Source organism: Mustelus asterias, chromosome 5, assembly GCF_964213995.1.
Source record: "Mustelus asterias chromosome 5, sMusAst1.hap1.1, whole genome shotgun sequence".
NCBI classification, from domain to species: Eukaryota; Metazoa; Chordata; class Chondrichthyes; order Carcharhiniformes; family Triakidae; genus Mustelus; species Mustelus asterias.
The window spans coordinates 21,167,329-21,188,688 of NC_135805.1; the positions used below are offsets into that span (position 1 = coordinate 21,167,329).

At 44.5% G+C, this 21,360-nt stretch overlaps 1 protein-coding gene across 4 annotated transcripts in view; it reads right to left on the bottom strand.

The window, feature by feature from the left end:
• Window positions 1–5,423: 5,423 nt before the first annotated feature.
• Window positions 5,424–21,360, bottom strand: part of supt7l (SPT7 like, STAGA complex subunit gamma) — a 42,069-nt gene continuing 26,132 nt past the window's right edge. For all 4 annotated transcript variants that reach the window (XM_078212241.1, XM_078212244.1, XM_078212242.1 and 1 more), the window contains 3 exons: window positions 17,022–17,346; window positions 9,638–9,878; window positions 5,424–6,650 (listed from right to left, as the gene is read on the bottom strand). In XM_078212241.1, coding sequence (XP_078068367.1) covers window positions 6,382–6,650; window positions 9,638–9,878; window positions 17,022–17,346 — 835 coding nt within the window. In that variant the 3' untranslated portion in view covers window positions 5,424–6,381. The remainder of the gene's footprint in view (window positions 6,651–9,637; window positions 9,879–17,021; window positions 17,347–21,360) is intronic.

Sequence of the window (21,360 nt, forward strand, 5' to 3'; positions counted from 1 at the left end):
GGCCCTAAGTTCGTCTGTTTTACCCGTTACACTCCTCCCTCATAGCTAGGGTGCAGAGAAAGATCAACTTAATGCAAGGTAAATCCATTCAAAAGTCTGACAGCAGAAGGGAAGAAGCTGTTCTTGAGTTGGTTGGTACGTGACCTCAGACTTTTCTATCTTTTTCTTGAAGGAAAAAGATGGAAAAGAAAATGTCTGAGGTGTGTGTGGTCCTTAATTATACTGGCTGCTTTGCCGAGGCAGCGGGAAGTGGAGACAGAGTCAATGGATGGGAGGCTGGTTTGCGTGATGGATTGGGCTACATTCACGACCTTTTGTAGTTTCTTGCAGTCTTGGGCAGAGCAGGAGCCATACCAAGTTGTGATACAACCAGAAAGAATGCTTGCAATGGACATATACAAATGACATATGGACATATACAAGCAACTACTTCACAAAATGGTTGTTTGCAGTGCTCAAAAACATTACAGGTGGGATTTTCTGACCGTGCTCGCCTCAAGACCAGAAAATCTCGCCCGAAGTCAACGTACCTTTGCATGGTCCACCCCCCCGCCCACTACCATTCCCGTGGTGGGCGGGACGGGAAATTCCCACCCTACATTTCAAACTTTGTTCACCAAAAGAATAAAAGGCAGCACTAACCTACCTTTATTGAATTTCGCTACATCCAGTGGAACTTGAAAGGGGGCTTTTGTTAGCTTGACCTGCTTAGATATGACCACTGCACTTTATCAATGATTGACAGTCATAAATGATAGGCTGAGGTTCAAATACTAGGGGCAAACTTTTATTTGAAGAAAAAAACTGAGAATGTCAGAAATGTTCAGCACACCTGTCAGTAGGTTGACATTTCAGGGACAGACCTTTTTCTGTAACTTCACCATCTGAAAAGTGAAGGCAAGTTGATGAATTTGCTGTACATTTCCAGTATTTCTTTTCATGGCTCAAACCCAGATGTCTCTCCAGATTATCACAGGCTACAATATTAATTACATAAGATATGATTTCTTAAGTTTCTTTAGAGTTGTGACATCCGCCAGCTTACCATCAAAGCCAACTGTGCAGGAAATTCTGAAAATGGGGTTTAAAAAAAATTCCTTAATTGCTGGTTTGATTAATGTTTAATGTCACAGTAAAATAGAAAATTGCAAACCCGAGCAATAACTGAATAATAACTGTAGTCAGAAAATCAGTCACCAGTTCTGGTGACTGGTCACACCTAAAAAAGTCTATCGCTTTCAGATAATAATTAAAGTTGCTATGCTTTGTTAAAAAAAAATTGGATAAAATATCTTAATTTAGTCACTTGTTCATTAGGGTAATAGTACAATGATTAAAAAAGCAGAACAATTATGGACAGCACGGTGCCACAGTGGTTAGCACTGCGCCTCACAGCACCAGGAACCCGGGTTCAATTCCTGGCTTGGGTCAATGTCTGTGCGGAGTCTGCACGTTCTCCCTGTGTCTGCGTAGATTTCCTCCGGATGCTCCAGTTTCCTCCTTGACCGAAAGACATGCTGGTTAGGTCCATTGGCTATGCTAAATTCTCCCTCGGTGTTCCCGAACAGGCGCCGGAGTGTGACAACTAGGGGATTTTCACAGTAACTTCATGGTAGTGTTAATGTAAGGCTACTTGTGACACTAATAAATAAACTTACAACTTATAATTGTCATCCCTGTGGCCATAGATTCAGAGACGGTAAGTAGGGAAAGAAGGCTGTATGTCCCACTTCTGCGCTTGGGGCTAATCTTCCTAAATCGTGCTACCAGAAGAGAGCTTAAAGGTCATGGTCAGAAAAATGTGAGCATTGAAGACTCGAGTATCCAATTTGAGTTAGCAATGGATGACACTGACAGCTTGGATTTGGACAATGGGCTCCCTTCCACTGTTCATAAACTCAATGATTGTTGTTAGCGTATCTTCACACCCATTTTTTATTTCCCATTGGGGAATAGTGGGGAAAGTGGTGGAAGGATTTCCAGGCTGATTATTAGCCCGTTGAACCGTGTTGAATGCTTCTTCCGTGCCCAACAAGTCCTGGCATTGGACTCGAAAACCAGAGCTTCAGGTCCAGCGGTAGGGGACATGCCACTGTGCCACAAGGCCTCCTAGCAACTCTGTGGTTACAAAGAGAAGAGGAGAAAAGGGCAAGAAAAAAGCCATCCATGCCCGTTATTGCCTGGCAGAGATAACGTGGGTCGCACACGGATTGCCAAATAGATTGGTGGTTCAGCTAAAATTGACACGTTTTCCTGCAGAACCTAATCTCTTCAATTGTTCACACCACCTCCTCACTGCTTACTCTGGTAGGAGTGTCTCTGTGCAAGGCATGATATAATAAGCAGCCACTTTTGACTCTTTGTGTATTTAGTACCAGAACTTTCAGGTTCTTGGGGAGAGTTAACCCACAATTGGCAAGTGAGGAGGTTGACAACCTTTTATTAACTCAAATACCACAATGGCAAATAGACTGGCGTGGGATCAAGGCTTAATTTCTGCTATTGAATTTTTTTTTTTACTCGTGGGATAAGAACATAAGAAATAGGAGCAGGAGTAGGCCATCTAGCCCCTCGAGCCTGCCCCGCCATTCAATAAGATCATGGCTGATCTGACGTGGATCAGTACCACTTACCCGCCTGATCCCCATAACCCTTAATTCCCTTACCGATCAGGAATCCATCCATCCGCGCTTTAAACATATTCAGCGAGGTAGCCTCCACCACCTCAGTGGGCAGAGAATTCCAGAGATTCACCACCCTCTGGGAGAAGAAGTTCCTCCTCAACTCTGTCTTAAACCGACCCCCCTTTATTTTGAGGCTGTGTCCTCTAGTTTTAACTTCCTTACTAAGTGGAAAGAATCTCTCCGCCTCCACCCTATCCAGCCCCCGCATTATCTTATAAGTCTCCATAAGATCCCCCCTCATCCTTCTAAACTCCAACGAGTACAAACCCAATCTCCTCAGCCTCTCCTCATAATCCAAACCCCTCATCTCCGGTATCAACCTGGTGAACCTTCTCTGCACTCCCTCCAATGCCAATATATCCTTCCTCATATAAGGGGACCAATACTGCACACAGTATTCCAGCTGCGGCCTCACCAATGCCCTGTACAGGTGCATCAAGACATGTGGGCAAGGGCAGAATTTATTGCTCATACCTAATTACCCTTGAACTGAGTGGCTTACTAGGCCAACCACATTCTTTTTTTATTTATTCGTGGGACATGGGCATCGCTGGCTGGCCAGCATTTATTGCCCATCCCTAGTTGACCAAGGGCAGTTCAGGGCCAACCACATTGCTGTGACTCCAGAGCCACAGCAAAGGACAGATTTCCTTCTCTAAAAGACATTAGTGAACCAGATGAGTTTTTCCAACAATCGACAATGGTTTAATGATCAGCAATAGATTCTTAATTCCAGATTTTTAAAAAATTGTATTAAATTCCACCAGCTGCCATGGCAGGATTCAAACCCTGGTCCTCAGAACATTATCTGAGTTACTGGATTAATAGTCTAGCAATAATACCAAGACGCCATGGCCTTCCTGCTCTGAAGTCACAGGTAGGCTAAACCAAATAAAGATGGCAATTGTTCCTGAAATTCTAAAAAAGGGTGTTTTAAAACATTCCTTAATTGCTAGTATGATTAATGCTTTATGTCACAGTAAAATAGAAAATAGCAAACGCAAGAAACAACTGAATAACTGCAGCCAGAAAATATGAGTTCTAATGCCTTGTCATACCCAAGGATGGCAGATTTGCTTATCTAAGAGCCAGATGGGTATCTACAACAATTGAGAATAATTCATAGAATGATCATAGAATTCCTACAGTACAGAAGGCCATTCGGCCCATTGAGTCTGCACCGACCACAATCCCACCCAGGCCCTATTCCTGTAATCCCACATATTTACCCTGCCTATTTACCATGCATATTACCTGCATATTTACCATGGCCTCCTGAAACTAGGGTCAATTTAGTATGGCCAATCAACCTAACCCGCACATCTTTGGACTGTTGTCATGGTTATGATTACCGACACTAGATTTTAATTCCAGGTTTACTAATTGAGCTTAAATTCCACCAGCTACCCTGGTGAGATTTGAACCCTGTCAAAGAACAAAGAACAGTACAGCACAGGAAACAGGCCCTTCGGCCCTCCAAGCCTGTGCCGCTCCTTGGTCCAACTAGACCAATCGTTTGTATCCCTCCATTCCCAGGCTGCTCATGTGACTATCCAGGTAAGTCTTAAACAATGTCAGCGTGCCTGCCTCCACCACCCTACTTGGCAGCGCATTCCAGGCCCCCACCACCCTCTGTGTAAAAAACATCCCTCTGATATCGGAGTTATACTTCGCCCCTCTCAGCTTCAGCCCGTGACCCCGCGTGATCGTCACCTCCGGCCTGGGAAAAAGCTTCCCACTGTTCACCCTATCTATACCCTTCATAATCTTGTATACCTCTATTAGATCTCCCCTCGTTCTCCGTCTTTCCAAGGAGAACAACCCCAGTCTACCCAATCTCTCCTCATAGCTAAGACCCTCCATACCAGGCAACATCCTGGTAAACCTTCTCTGCACTCTCTCCAATGCCTCCACGTCCTTCTGGTAGTGCGGCGACCAGAACTGGACGCAGTACTCCAAATGTGGCCTAACCAGCGTTCTATACAGCTGCATCATCAGACTCCAGCTTTTATACTCTATACCCCGTCCTATAAAGGCAAGCATACCATATGCCTTCTTCACCACCTTCTCCACCTGTGTTGCCACCTTCAAGGATTTGTGGACTTGCACACCTAGGTCCCTCTGTGTTTCTATACTCCTGATGACTCTGCCATTTATTGTATAACTCCTCCCTACATTATTTCTTCCAAAATGCATCACTTCGCATTTATCCGGATTAAACTCCATCTGCCACCTCTCCGCCCAATTTTCCAGCCTATCCATATCCTGCTGTATTGCCCGACAATGCTCTTCGCTATCCGCAATTCCAGCCATCTTCGTGTCATCCGCAAACTTGCTGATAACACCAGTTACACCTTCTTCCAAATCATTTATATATATCACAAATAGCAGAGGTCCCAGTACAGAGCCCTGCGGAACACCACTGGTCACAGACCTCCAGCCGGAAAAAGACCCTTCGACCACTACCCTCTGTCTCCTATGGCCAAGCCAGTTCTCCACCCATCTAACCACTTCTCCTTGTATCCCAGAGCAATACCTGTGCCTCTGATTACCACTGCATTTGTCAAAAGCTTCTGTCAGTCCGCTAACTGTCCTCTCTGGAGAGATGTAACCAAGTGACAAAGTGGAGGTCTATTAAAAAATGCAAGAGACTTGCATGGTTGGTTTTCACGTCAGAATCTTTCATGTGTTAAACTTAAAAGACAATTTGATGCACAATAAATATTGAACCCAACAGTGAAGTTTACATAATTTGTTTAATTTACAGAAGATACATTTATTCAAAGGTAAACTCACTGAGCCTGAGTGCCCTGTCGATGATGAAGCTAAAAGACTGACCTACATTATCCTGAGTGCGACTGCAAATGTAGAATCACTGCACGCATTAAATGCTCCCTAAACCTTCTGTTCATGTCTAAAAGCGGTTAGCATTGTCATGTTCTTGTGTAAATCAGTGGAGTAGCCATCAGTCATTGATGTTCTGGCTCTTGCTATGCACATGAATGACCATTTAGTCTGTTTGAGTAACGTTGATAGAGGGACAAATGCTTGTAAGGACACTGTTTACATTAAATATGGTATTATGGAGCAGAAAAGGAATTTCACAGGAATGGGATGGCAAATGCACTATAGAACTTTAAACCTCTCAGCATTTATTACACTACACTTTAGGGGTTTCGTGCTTACGAATCCCTTCTCGCTTAGTGGATAGACATGTTGATTTTGTTCAGACAGATTAGTGACGCCTGATTGCCAATTGTGCCCCAAATGGCTGTCATGTTGGTTACATAACAAGCAACTGAATAGGTGAACAGTTTCCCCATGATATAATATGGTATACAAATACGTTGTTCCTTTTCATTAAGAATTCGTTATTGTTCTGAGCTGAACTCAAACTGGTGGAAAAATAGGATCGCATCCATTCAGCCACACAGTCCCATAACACCTGGATTCTTTTTCCCAGTCTTCCTCTTCAGCACAAATACAATTAACCTGAAGGAACCTCAGGCTGTCAAAGCTATTTCTGTTATTGTTTTGTTTCCGTCTCTCAACAGCCAAACCTATAATAATTCTGAATTAGATTTCAGTTTTAATGAAAATACATGTCAAGTTAGCATTCATTATTAAGGACAATAACTATTCCAAATCAGCATCTGAAAGATTAAAAAAAGGAGATTTTTGAATGCCCAATGAAACTTCACATCTTCCTCATCTTTTTCTTCGGTCGCTGATTAAAAACAGGAGAAGAAGCTATCAGGCTGTCGGGCGAGTGGGATATATAGCTGCCTTCAGAGCCAGCAGTGTTAGGGGTTTGTGGGATGCCAGAGTCACTCATGGCAGACATTGGCTCTTCAAAGACATCATTGCCTAAAACACCATGAGGAGGTCCATTGCCTTCTTCACTTTCCTGAGGCTCCATCTTAACTTGAGTTAGGTTCCACAGTGGAGAGCTGCTTACCTCGGGGCCTGAAGGAAACAAAGCAGCGAAACACAATAATGAAACAAAAGCATTCTCACAATGTGAGCAGTGAAGAAATGTGGCTGAAAATAGCAAGGCTGACATTTATTGCCCATTCATTAGTTGCTCAGAGATGGCAGTGTTGTCCATCCAACTTCTTGTACTCGATATTCCCATTTATAAAATCTAATATTCTACTGGTCAGCTTCATTCACCTGCTTTCAATTTCAGGGAACTTTGTATTTGAAGCCTCAAGTCTCTTTAATCATCCACGCTGGTCAGTACTTTTCCATTAAATATATAGGCCCACTTGACGTCTTTATTACCTTCTGCACTGCTTTATCTTAAAGCTTCCATGTGTTTATACATTAAATGAGTTATAGACATATATAGAAAGTGGCGATATCATTGTCCACATTAAATTGTATGTACCACCTGTCTACCCATTCTGCTAACGTAAACAGAAAATGCTGGAAAATCTCAGCAGGTCTGACAGCATCTGTGGAGAGAGACCAGAGCTAACATTTCGAGTCAGGATGAATCTCAAGAGTCATTCAGACTCAAAACATTAGCTTTGTTCCCTTTCCACAGATGCTGTCAAATCTGCTGAGATTTTCCAGCATTTTCTGTTTTTGTTTCAGATTCCAGCATCTGCAATATTCTGCTAACCTGTTTGTCTTCCTGATGTCTTTTGGCCATTTTTATTGCATACCAAACCTCCTATTTTCCTGCAGTTAGAACATTTTGCAATTGTATTTCCTGTGCCCAAGTCCAAATGTCAGAGAGCTCTGCACTCAGTCCCACTCTCCTGCACTTCAGACTGATGGCAAAATGAAACTGTTGAAAGTCTGAAGTAAAAACAAAAGAGGCCTAAGTGACAGTTAAACCAGCTTGCATTCGAGCAATAAATAGGCCCTGGTGGATTCACAGTTTGCAGCCCAGAACACTCTGCCTCTGTTGGATTCTGGCCTATGAAATGCACATTGCTTGTTTTTAATTTCAAAAAATAAATAAATCAGTGACTTAGGAAGATGTGAGTTGCTGTTTTCTATTTGAAAGACTCCCTGCATCATGCACACTGGGGAGGCTACGGTATTCCAATCTATACTGCTGTATACTTGCTACTGGAGAGTCTCGAGGGGTGAAAAGCCATTCTATTGAACCCATTGACACTGCCGACTAGTCAATCTGAGAATATTTGCAACAAAGAAAAAAGCACCACAGAACTGTCAGAGATTTTGGGAGAGAGAGGCAAAGCCGTCCCTTATAGTATCATCAATAAAGAGAAGGGCAGGCAAAAGAGGGCCTTTGCTCGTGGCTCTTTCAAGAAATATAGGTCAAGAAGGATAGGTTGGGCCGAAGGGCCTTTTCTGCACTATATGCCTCTATGACTTAATGACTCTAAGCAAGTCATTGTGGAGCTTGCAGTACACGTTCTAGTTTAAATCCAATATGTGGCCATGAACCGTCATTGCTTCCATGAATGTCATGAGCTTTTAAAAAATCTATGAAAGCAGTACAGGTGTGTTACGGACTCCTAATACATATCACAATCCCTTAATAAGTTAATCACAAGTCTACATATTCTCACACGTACGAAATTTAGCCAGACTACTGCACAAGATATTTGAGGATATACATGCCATGATGACAAAAGAACTGCTTTAAAGAGCCAATGATACCAGCAGCATTTTAAAGTCCTATTAAAATCTCTAAATACCACAACAAAGCCCTGCAACATAAAACAACTATTTGCCTCATGCAGAATCTAGTCCAAAAGCCACAGAAGGGCAGCTCTATAGAGATCCATTGTTTTTACAGCATGAACCTCCAAATTCAATGCTTCGATGTCATTGCCTCCCTCCAATTAAAGCAGCATCTAGGTTTTCAGCACGAACATCACCCCCCTCTTCTACCCTCCCATTAGCCAGGAAATATAGGATGAAGTCCATTTCCGCCAGCCACACTGGTCCATTAATGTCTTCTCTCTGTACAGTGTTGCAGCACTGGGTTTTTCGATGCTGATCGGCAATTTCACCAATAATGCCGACCTGGTTCACTGGCTTTTGATTCAAAAGGCTGTGGGTTTAAGTACCATTGCTCCACATGAAGGTGTAATTCAGGTTGACTTATCAGTGTAACATTGTCAAAGGTGCTATATTTTAGATGAGATATTAAATACAGTCTATCTGTTCAGTGGACATAAATGATCCAATGGTACGTTTTAAGAAGAGCAGTTTAGTTTGTCTAGTGCATTGGCTAAAATGATTCCCTCAACCCCCTCACCAAATAATTATTATGCATATTGTTATACTTAGGAGGCTTTTGTCTGCACACAAATTGCCCTGTCACATCTGCATGGAAATCACTTCAAAGCAATTCACCATACCTTAGAATATCCTCTGGATAAGAAAAGCACAATATATATGAATCATTGAATCCCTACAGTACGGAAGGAGGCCATTCAGCCCATTGAGCCTGACAACAAACCCTCCCAGCTCTTTCTTTTAGGCTTTTATAGTTTGTTGGATAAGGCAGCAACTAAGCATTGTATTCTCACCAGACTTCACGAATATCCTCAAGGGGGAGAACTGGAGTTGCCAGACACTAACAATAGGCCAGAGGAAGCCTTCTGGCATCACACCACAGGAGGCACAAGGCAGCAGCAGGTTTGTGAAAGAAATGCTTTCACGGAATGACAAGCTCTTTACCCAGCCTCCATTTTGGCTCAGAAACCATTCCATCTCTGGGATTGAATACTCGCATGAATTTGTTTCCGGGAGAGTAGTGTCCTGTAATTCTAAATGCTAGGTATAGAGCACCCCATTTGACTGTTTTACTTTAATTATACATAATGTCCATGTTGAAAATAAGGACACCTGCAAAAATAGGACATCTGTTGCCCTACCCCAAGGTGTCCATAATTCTTAAGTTTCACTGTCCACCTTCTGGTATCCCAGTGAAGAAATGTGGTAGAATTGAGATGTCTGCTCACCTGATGTCTGTGGCGATGCATCAACCTCCAGTGCAGCAGCAAAGCGTTCATGAGCCTGTGCCAGAACCCCAAGCTGCAAGGCTTGTTCGCCTGCAGACAGATCAGACTCATTCTCTTCATTGACAGGGAAAGCAATATCACTGATAGGTTCATCCTTTATCTTCAATGGTTTAGTGTCCTCAGTTGACACCTTCTCGGGACTAACCAGTTTCTCATACTCTTCAGCCAGCTGCTTACTCACCTGTAGGCAAGATGCATAAAGTCCATGTGAAAACAGACAGTAGGTGAGAGCACTGAGTGCCACTCAGACATATCCTGATGGGACAATATTAATGCAGATGTTTTTTTAAGTATGAGAAAACAGACCAGTTTGCCTTTCACTGTGAACAGGTGTAACATGACTAAAGATAATCCATAATTCTACCTCAGCAATGTCCCAACTTTAGAAGGTACCAATGTTGCATGAATATAGTCACCCCATGTCCTACACCTGGCAATGCTTGGGTTCAAGCTCATGATGAACTGAGTTAAAATCATGGGTGGCATGGTGGCACAGTGGTTAAGCACTGCTGCCTCACAGTGGGACCTGGGTTCGCTTCCAGCCTTGGGTGACTATGTGGAGTTTGCACATTAGAAACATAGAAAAACTACAGCACAAAACAGGCCCTTCAGCCCCACAAGTTGTGCCGAACATATCCCTATCTTCTAGGCCTACCTAAACCCTCCATCCTATTAAGTCCCATGTACTCATCCAGGAGTCTCTTAAAAGACCCTATTGAGTTTGCCTCCACCACCATTGACGGCAGCCGATTCCACTCGCCCACCACCCTCTGTGTGAAAAACTTCCCCCTAACATTTCCCCTGTACCTACCCACCAGCACCTTAAACCTGTGTCCTCTCGTAGCAGCCATTTCCACCCTGGGAAAAAGCCTCTGAGAGTCCACCTGATGTATGCCTCTCAACATCTTATATACCTCTATTAGGTCTCCTCTCATCCTACGTCTCTCCAAGGAGAAAAGACTGAGCTCCCTCAGCCTATTCTCATAAGGCATGCCACTCAATCCCGGCAACATCTTTGCAAATCTCCTTTGCACCCTTTCAATCTTTTCCACATCCTTCCTGTAATGAGGTGACTAGAACTGAGCACAGTACTCCAAGTGGGGTCTGACGAGGGTCTTATATAGCTGCATCATTATCCCCGGACTCCTAAACTCAATCTCTCGATTGATAAAGGCCAGCACACCATACGCCTTCTTAACCACCTCCTCCACCTGCGGGGGCGATTTTAGAGTCCTATGGACCCGGTCCCCAAGGTCCTTCTGATCCTCTACAGCACTAAGAGTCTTTCCCTTTATATTGTACTCCTTCATCCCATTTGACCTGCCAAAATGGACCACTACGCATTTATCTGGGTTGAAGTCCATCTGCCACTTCTCCGCCCAGTCTTGCATCCTATCTATGTCCCTCTGTAACTTCTGACATCCCTCCAGACTATCCACAACCCCACCAACCTTCGTGTCGTCGGCAAACTTACCAACCCATCCCTTCACTTCCTCATCCAGGTCATTTATGAAAATGACAAACAGCAAGGGTTCCAGAAGAGATCCCTGGGGCACACCACTGGTGACCATCCTCCATTTAGAAAAAGACCCATCTATACCCACTCTCTGCCTCCTTTGGGCAATCATGATGTGGAGATGCCGGCGTTGGACTGGGGTAAGCACAGTAAGAAGTCTCACAACACCAGGTTAAAGTCCAACAGGTTTATTTGGTAGCAAATACCATAAGCTTTCGGAGCAATGCTCCTTCGTCAGATGGAGTGGTCTCTCCATCCATGGAGAGACCACTCCATCTGACGAAGGAGCATTGCTCCAAAAGCTTATGGTATTTGCTACCAAATAAACCTGTTGGACTTTAACCTGGTGTTGTGAGACTTCTTACTGTCCTTTGGGCAAGCCAGTTCTGGATCCACAGGGCAGTAGCCCCTTGGATCCCATGCCCTCTCACTTTTTCTAGAAACCTTGCGTTCTCCCTGTGTCTGCGTGGGTTTTCTCCGGGTGCTCCGGTTTCCTCCCACAGTCCAAAGATGTGCAGGTTAGGTGGATTGGCCATGTTAAGTTGCCCCTCAGTGTCCCAAGATATGTACATTAGTGGATTCGCTATGGCAAATGCGTGAGGTTACGGGAAAAGGGCGGAAGGGAGAGCCTGGGTAGAATGCTCTTTTGGTGAATTGATGCAGACTTGATGGGTTGGACCTCTTGTGCACTGTAGGGATTCTATGGTTCTATGTGATCTCATCAATGACCTATATAACTGAAGTATAATATCTTTACTCCTTTGTTCAATACTCCTCGTAATAAAGCACTGCATGAGCTTTCTTACCTGCATGCTAACTTTTTGTGACTCGTGCACTTGAACCCTTAGATCTCTCTGCACAAATTGACAAACAGCATGACTTCTGTAAAGCTAAATCAACATCAAAATTCAATCTTCCCGACCATGATCTGACCTATAACCTCGACAACTGCATCTCCATGGATGTAGCTATTTCAGATTTTTCTGAGGCTTCCTCATGTGATGTCCAACCCGAGCCCCCACTGTTTAATTTAAAGCCTTCTCTACAGCTTTGCCAGAACACTGGTTTCAGTATGGATCAGTGTGGAGGTTCTCAGAGTCATAGAATCCTACGGTGCAGAAGGAGGCCATTCGGCCCATTGACTCTGCACCGACCACAATCCCACACAGGCCCTATCCCCATAACCCCACATATTTACCCTAGCTAGTCCCCCTGACACTAAGGGGCAATTTAACACGGCCAATCCACCTAACCCACACATCTCTGGATTGTGGGAGGAAACCGGAGAAAACTCACGCAGACACAGGGAGAATGTGCAAACTCCGCACAGACAGTGACCCAAGCCGGGAATCGAACCTGGGTCCCTGGTGCTGTGAGACAGCAGTGCTAACCACTGTGCCGCCCCTTCTGATGCACGTATCCATGTGGGAATTGTTTGTGTAGTTTACACATCCAATGGGCAACCTCCCTGCTCCCTAGGACCCTGTGCGAAAGTCTCCAGCTCTGAGCTCGAGTCGGAGACTTGGAACAGATCTGCGGTACTTAGAAACATAGAAAACATAGAAAGCTACAGCACAAAACAGGCCCTTCGGCCCACAAGTTGTGCCGAACATATCCCTACCCTTTAGGCCTACCTATAACCCTCCATCCTATTAAGTCCCATGTACTCATCCAGGAGTCTCTTAAAAGACCCTATTGAGTTTGCCTCCACCACCAGTGACGGCAGCCGATTCCACTCGCCCACCACCCTCTCTGTGAAAAACTTCCCCCCAACATTTCCCCTGTACCTACCCCCCAGCACCTTAAACCTGTGTCCTCTCGTAGCAGCCATTTCCACTCTGGGAAAAAGCCTCTGAGAGTCCACCCGATCTATGTCTCTCAACATCTTATATACCTCTATTAGGTCTCCTCTCATCGTACGTCTCTCCAAGGAGAAAAGACCGAGCTCCCTCAGCCTATCCTCATAAGGCATGCCACTCAATCCAGGCAACATATACTTATCTGGATAGTTATCAGGAAATGGTAGATTTTTTAAAACCAGGTCTAACACCTGGGTAATTCCACAACCAATCCTCTCACCGACAATCAACAACCAAACACCCTCCCCGCCTCCAACCACACGACTAGCCCCCAAACACTCAACTACCTCGGTCCTAATCTGTTTGGAAGATTTGAGCCAACGTTGCAGAACGGAAAGTTGTTTTTTAAAAACAATGTTCACATCGATTATTAAATAAACCATTGGAGTACAATGACACTGGAATACATTGCGCAAGCTCTCAGCTCCTTGAGGATGGGATAGCATATACACAGTACTTGTAAAAATCTGCTCATCAAAACCATTATGTACTGCTAGGCCATTTCAGAGGGCAGCTGAGAGTCAACCACATTGCTATGGCTCTGGAGTCACATGTAGGGCAGATCAGGTAAGGACGGTAGATCTCTTTCCCTGAAGGACATTAGTGAACCAGATGGGTTTTTCCGACAATCGACAATGGTTTCATGGTCATCAGTAGATTCTTAAGTCCAGATATTTTTTATTGAATTCAAATGCCACCATCTGCCCTCGCTGGATTCGAACCCAGAACATTAGCTGAGTTTCTAGATTAATAATCCAATGATAACACCACTAGGCTATTGGTTTCCCTTTAGGGTGTCCACACATGTTCAGTGCAGGAGTGGATGGACATTAATCATCGCCTGGGAACTTGGCTAATTTACTTTCCCTCGTCAGGTCAGAGTGTTGAGGCAACTACAGCACCTCATTACCACTGAATAAAAGCAAATTACTGCGGACACTAGAATCTGAAACCAGGTCTAACAAGCTTCGACAAAGGGTCATCTGGATTCGAAACATCAGCTCTTTTCTCTCCTTACAGATGCTGCCAGACCTGCTGAGATTTTCCAGCATTTTCTCTTTTGATCTCACTACCACACCCAGGTGAAATCAGCTATCATGACGCAGTCAAGAATGGAACCTGGGATTTCAAAGAAAGATCAAAGAAAAGTACAGCACAGGAACAGGCCCTTTGGCCCTCCAAGCCTGCGCCGATCATGATGTCCTAACTAAAAAACCTTCGGCCCTTACTCGGTCTGTATTCCTCCATTCCCTCCCTATTCATACAAAGAAAAGAATAAAGAACAAAGAAAATTACAGCACAGGGACAGGCCCTTCGGCCCTCCAAGCCTGCACCGACCATACTGCCCGACTTAACCAAAACCCCCTACCATTCCGGGGACCATATCCCTCTATTCCCATCCTATTCATGTATTTGTCAAGACGTCCCTTAAAAGTCACTACCGTATCTGCTTCCACTACCTCCCCCAGCAACGAGTTCCAGGCACCCACTACTCTGTGTAAAAAATCTGCCTCGTATATCTCCCTTAAACCTTGCCCCTCGCACCTTAAACCTGTGCCCCCTAGTAATTGACACTTCCACCCTGGGAAAAAGCTTCTGACTATCCACTCTGTCCATGTCTCTCATAATCTTGTAGACTTCTATCAGGTCGCCCCTCAACCTCCGTCGTTCCAGCGAGAACAAACCAAGTTTCTCCAACCTCTCCTCATAGCTAATGCCCTCCATACCAGACAACATCCTGGTAAATCTTTTCTGTACCCTCTCCAAAGCCTCCACATCCTTCTGGTAGTGTGGCGACCAGAATTGAACACTATATTCCAAGTGCAGCCTAACTAAGGTTCTATAAAGCTGCAACATGACTTGCCAATTTTTAAACTCAATGCCCCAGCCGATGAAGGCAAGCATGCCGTATGCCTTCTTGACTACCTTCTCCACCTGCACTGCCACTTTCAGTGACCTGTGTACCTGTACACCCCGATCTTTCTGCCTATCAATACTCTTAAGGGTTCTGCCATTTACTGTATATTTCCTATCTGTATTAGACCTTCCAAAATGCATTACCTCACATTTGTCCGGATTAAACTCCATCTGTCATCTCTCCACCCAAGTCTCCAACCCATCTATATCCTGCTGTATCCTCTGATGGTCCTCATCACTATCCGCAAATCCACCAACCTTTGTGTCGTCCGCAAACTTACTAATCAAACCAGTTACATTTTCCTCCAAATCATTTATATATATTACAAACAGCAAAGGTCTCAGCACTGATCCCTGAGGAACGCCACTTGGCACAGCCCTCCATTTAGAAATGCACCCTCCCAATGCTACCTTCTGTCTTCTCTGACTGAGCCAGTTTTACATCCACCTTGCCAGCTCACCTCTGATCCCATGCGACTTCACCTTCTGCACCAGTCTGCCATGAGGGACCTTGTCAAAGGCCTTACTGAAGTCCATGTAGACAACATCCACCGCCCTACCCTCATCAATCATCTTTGTCACTTCCTCGAAAAACTCGATCAAGTTCGTGAGACACGACCTACCCTTCACAAAACCATGTTGCCTCTCATTAATTTCCACTTATTTCCAAGTGGGAATAAATCCTGTCTCGAAGAATCCTCTCCAATAATTTCCCTACCACTGATATAAGGCTCACCTAATTACCTGGATTATTCTTGCCACCCTTCTTAAACAAAGGAACAACATTGGCTATTCACGTACCCACCCAGATGCTTCTTAAATGTTGCTAATGTGTCTGTTTCCACCACCTCCACTGGCAGCGCATTCCAGGCACCCACCACTCTCTGCGTGAAAACTCCCCCCCACACATCTCCCTTAAACTTCTCCTCTCACCTTGGACCCATGTCCCCTTGTAATTGATACTCCCACCCTGGGAAATAGCCTCTGACTATCCACCCTGTCTATGCCTCTCAAATTTGTATATCTCGATCAGGTCTCCCCTCAGCCTCTGTCTTTCCAGTGAAAACAATCTTAGTTTATTCTTCCTCCCCTCATAGTCAACACCCTCGAGACTAGGCAACATTCTGGTGAACCTTCTTTGTACTCTCTCCAAAGCTTCCACATCCTTCTGGTAGTGTGGTGGCCAGAACTGCACGCAATGCTCCAAATGCGGCCTAACCAAGATTTTATAAAGCTAAAACATGATTTCCCAACTCTTGTACTCCTTGGTGAGTGCTTTACAACAGTGTGAATACTTGGAATAATAACTTTACAGACATTAATTATTGCATTTATTTTTATTTATTATTGAGTGGGGGAGACAATGGCCTGGTGGTATTATCATTAGACTATTAATCCAGAAACTCAGCTAATGTTCTGGGGTCCCAGGTTCAAATCCCGTCACAGCAGATGGTGGAATCTGAATTCAATTTTAAAAAATTGGAATTAAAAATCTACTGATGACTATGAAACCATTGTCGATTGTCGGAAAAACCCATCTGGTTCACTAATGTCCTTTAGGGAAGGAAATCTGCCGTCTTTACCCACTCTGACCTATATGTGACTACAGAGCCACAGCAATGTGGCTGACTCTCAACTGCCCTCTGAACAAGGGCAACTGGGGATGGGCAATACATGCTGGCCAGCCAGTGACACCCATGTTCCACGAATGAATTAAAAAAAAATTATATAGCACCTTTAAAATAGTAAAATGTCCCAAAGTGCTTTACTAGAGCGTTACCAAACAAAAAAGGACACCAAGCCACAAATGTATGTATTAGAACAGATGGCCAGAAGTTTGGTCGAAAGGGAGATTTTTTAAGAAACATCTTAAAGGAAGAGAGGGAAATCGAGGGAGGTACGAAGTTTCAGCAGGGAATTCCAAAGCTTAGAAATAGGCAGCAGAAGACAATGGTGCCAGTGTGGCATTATTCTGACCCACTGGCAGAGGATCTGAAATGTCTGAGAGTGGCTCACAGTGATGTTGACCTACCTGCAGAGTGTAGCTGTGATAGTCCTTGATACGATGTTGCCAGAACCTCTGCAAGGAGAGCACGCTGCCGATTCCCACCTCATGGAATACCTGCTCCATCACGTCCTGGAAGGGGGTCTGCCCGACCCGTGCTTCTCGATCCGTGGCGAAGCGCAGGAGCCGTGTGAATTTGAAGTAGTAATCGCTGGCGATATCGGTCAGTGTTTCCAGAACGCCCTCGTGGGCAGACTCGAAGCCTGCATGTGCCAGGACTGTGGCAACTGACTGGTAGAGGAGCTGCCGACAAGATGTCCAACTGAGTTCCGTCACTGGCTCACCTTTCCCTCTAAGGGGCACAAACCAGAATCAATACAGCTAATTCTTTAAGGAAGGACGGGCTAGTGTGGCTGCCAATAGTGACACCATGCTAAAAACAGGACCACAAAATTGTTCTTTGTTCAGCCAGCTGTCTGGTGTGTAGAAACCTATGACCGCATCGAAGGGAAAGGTTTTTTAAGCTTTATTAGTGTCACAAGTAGGCTTACATAAACAGTAGTGCAATGAAGTTACTGTGAAAATCCCCTAGTGGCCACACTCCGCGCCTGTTTGGGTACACTGAGGGAGAATTTAGCATGGCCAATGCACCTAACCAGCACGTCTTTCAGACTGTGGGAGGAAACCAGAACACCCGGGAGGAAATCCACGCAGATAAGGGGAGAAAGTGCAAACTTCACACAGTTATCCAAGCCAGTAATCGAACCCGGGTCCATGGCACTGGGGTAGCAATGCTAACCACTGTGCCACCCTTAGGAAATTCCCTTCCCCAGAAAGCTGATGAGTCCAAATCAACTGAGATTTGAACATTAAGATCAATAGATTTTTTTTTTGGATTAACATCAGCCATCCAATTGAATGGCAAAACAGGTTCAAGAGGCTGAATGGCCCACTGCTGTCCTTATGTATCTAAACTGGGAACTGAGAAATCCAGAGGTAGAGTTTTTTTTAAAAACTTAATCGGAAATGCACACCTTTTTCTTCACAGCAACCACTTGCCCGAGATCAAGGTTGTTAGAGATGTTAAATTGCAACGGCAAAAGCTTAGGGAGCCTGAGAGAAAGTGGGTGCTACTAGCTGAGGTTAACCAGCTAAAACTATGCAGTTTATCAGCATGGAGCACTGGTATGCTTCTTCCTGTTCTTCTGGCGAGCACCACACTATTTGTTATAGCACTGATTTAGAGTCATAGAGATTTACAGCATGGAAACAGGCCCTTCAACCCAACTTGTCCATGCTGCCCTTTTTTAAACCCCGAAGCTCGTCCCAATTGCCCGCATTTGGCCCATATCCCTCTATACCCATCTTACCCATGTAACTGTCTAAATGCTTTTTAAAAGACAAAATTGTACCCGTCTCTACTACTACCTCTGGCAGCTTGTTCCAGACACTCCTCTGTGTGAAAAAATTGCCCCTCTGGATACTTTTGTATCTCTCTCCTCTCACCTTAAACCTATGCCCTCTAGTTTTAGACTCCCCTACCTTTGGGAAAAGATATTGACTATCTAGCTGATCTATGCCCTTCATTATTTTATAGACCCCTATAAGATCACCTTCAGCCTTCTATGCTCCAGAGAAAGAAGTCCCAGTCTATTTAGCCTCTCCTTATAACTCAAACCATCAAGTCCCGGTAGCACCCTAGTAAATCTTTTCTGCACTCTTTCTAGTTTAATAATATCCTTTCTATAATAGGGTGACCAGAATTGCACACAGTATTCCAAGTGTGGCCTTCCCAACTCGTGTATTCAATGTTCTGACCGATGAAATCAAGCATGTTGAATGCCTTCTTCATCACTCTGTACACCTGTGACTTCACTTTCAAGGAGCTATGAACCTGTATCCCGAGATCTCTTTGTTCTGTAACTCTCCCCAACGGCCTACCATTAATTGAGTAGGGTTACTTCCAAGTGTGAAGAGTCCTACTGACCTGTAGGGATATATCCTGCCTGACACACTAGTGAACAGCCTGGCTGGTCAATCATTAACAACGTGATTGAGAACATGGGGCATGAGAGTCAGCATTTATGAGTCTGGTCTGGTGATTTGAGGTATTTCCAGGCTTTAAGGATTCCATTTTATAGCAAATTTAAGCTGAGAGAAACTGCTTATCTTCCATGCTCCTTTGTTTAAAGCTGCCAATCTGCATAATTAATTTGTAGAGTTAACTTACAAAAAGCTAATTTTCAGTAATATGGGAAAAGAGCAGGGAGTGGGACTAATTAGATCGCCCTTCCAAAGAGCTAGCACAGGCATGGTGAGTCAAATGGCCTTTTTCTGTTCTATGAAGCATCTCCACTTGCCTGGACGAATGTGGCTAAAAGAGCAGTCAAGAAACTCGACACCAACCAGGACAGAACAGCCTTGATCAGCACACCAATCAGCAGCTTAAATACTCACTCCCTCCACCACCGTGCACAAAGCAGCAGTGTGTACCATCTACAAGATGCACTGCAGCCATTTACCAAGGTTCCTTTACAGTATTTTCAAAACCTGTGACCTCTACCCACCTGGAAGGACAAGGGTAGCTGATGCATGGGAGCATCATCACTGCAAATTCCCCTCCAAGGCAGACACTATCCTGACTTGGAACTACTTTGCTGCTCCTGCACTGGAGCAAAAATCTGGAAGACCCTTTCTAACAGCAATGTAGGTGTACCTGCTGGATGGGCAACGGTTCTCCACCACAGAAGGACAGAACCCTTAAGAGTACTGATAGGCAAAGGGATCTGGGTGTAGAGGTACACAGGTCCCTGAAAGTGGCAACGCAGGTGCAGAAGATAGTCAAGAAGGCATACGGCACGCTTGCCTTCATCGGCTGGGGCACTGAGTTTAAAAATTGGCAAGGCAGTTTTATAGAACCTTAGTTAGGCCGCACTTGGAATAGTGTTCAATTCTGGTCCCACAATACCAGAAGGACATGGAGGCTTTGGAGGGGGTACAGAAAAGATTTACCAGGATGTTTTCTGGTATGGAGGGTATTAGCTATGAGGAGAGGTTGGAGAATCTTGGTTTGCTCTCACTGGAATGATGGAGGTTGAGGGGCGACCTGATAGAAGTCTACAAGATTATGAGGGGCATGGACAGAGTGGATAGTCAGAAACTTTTTCCCAGGGGGGGGGAAGAGTCAATTACTAGGGGGCATAGGTTTAAGGTGCGAGGGACAAGGTTTAAAGGAGATGTATGAGGCAAGTTTATTACACAAGGGGTGGTGGGTGCTTGGAACTTGCTGCTGGGGGAGGTAGTGGAAGCAGATACGATAGTGATTTTAAGGGGCATCTTGACAAATACATGAATAGGATGGAAATAGAGGGATATGTTCCCCGGAAGGGTAGAGAATTTGAGTTCAGTCGGGCAGCATGGTCGGTGCAGGCTAGGAAGGCCAAAGGGCCTGTCCCTGTGCTGTAATTTTCTTTGTTCTTTGTTCACTTTCCCAAGGGCAATTAGGGATGGTCAGTAAATGCTAGTCTTTCCAGTGATGCTGTCAGCCCATGAAAGAATTAAAAATGAACAAGAACCTAACTACATAATCTTAATAGATGACATTGTATGGGGAACATACCTTAACATAATAAGAGCAGAAGTAATTAATCAAAATTGCATAACTAATCTTGTTGTTGTACAACCTGCTCTACAGCGAAAGCATGACCGCAATGTGTTTGAAAAACTGCAGGCATGAAAACAAGGTGATGGTTAGGTGATCTTAATTTTTTGTTTTAAAACCTTTAGATTTATGTTTAAGTTTATTAGTTTATTTATTAGTGTCACAAGTAGGCTTACATAACACTGCAATAAAGTTACTGTGAAATCCCCTAGTCACCACACTCCGGCGCCTGTTTGGGTACACTAAGGGAGAATTCAGCATGGCCAATGCACCAAACCTGCATGTCTTTCAGATTGTGGGAGAAAACCGGAGGAAACCCACACGGGGAGAACATGCAGACTCCACACAGACAGCGACCCAAGTCGGGAATCGAATTTGGGTCCCTGGTGTTGTGAAGCAGCAGTGCCACTATGCCACCCTGAGACAAATCTTGATTTTAACAAACTGAAGATACAAGGGGTTGGATAAGTGTGTTCTGAGGAACAAGTAGATTAAAGTCAGAGCAGCACTGATCATAATAGTGACGCCAATTTGGATAACCACTACATTCCCTGAGAATCATAGTACATAGGCCATTCAGCCCATTGCAACCACCCTACACTGTTGCTCTTTCCTTATAGCTGCAACATTTCCCCCTTCAAACATACACACCCCCCCCCATTTCCCCTTAAAATACACATCTAAGTGCAACAGGTCCCATGAATT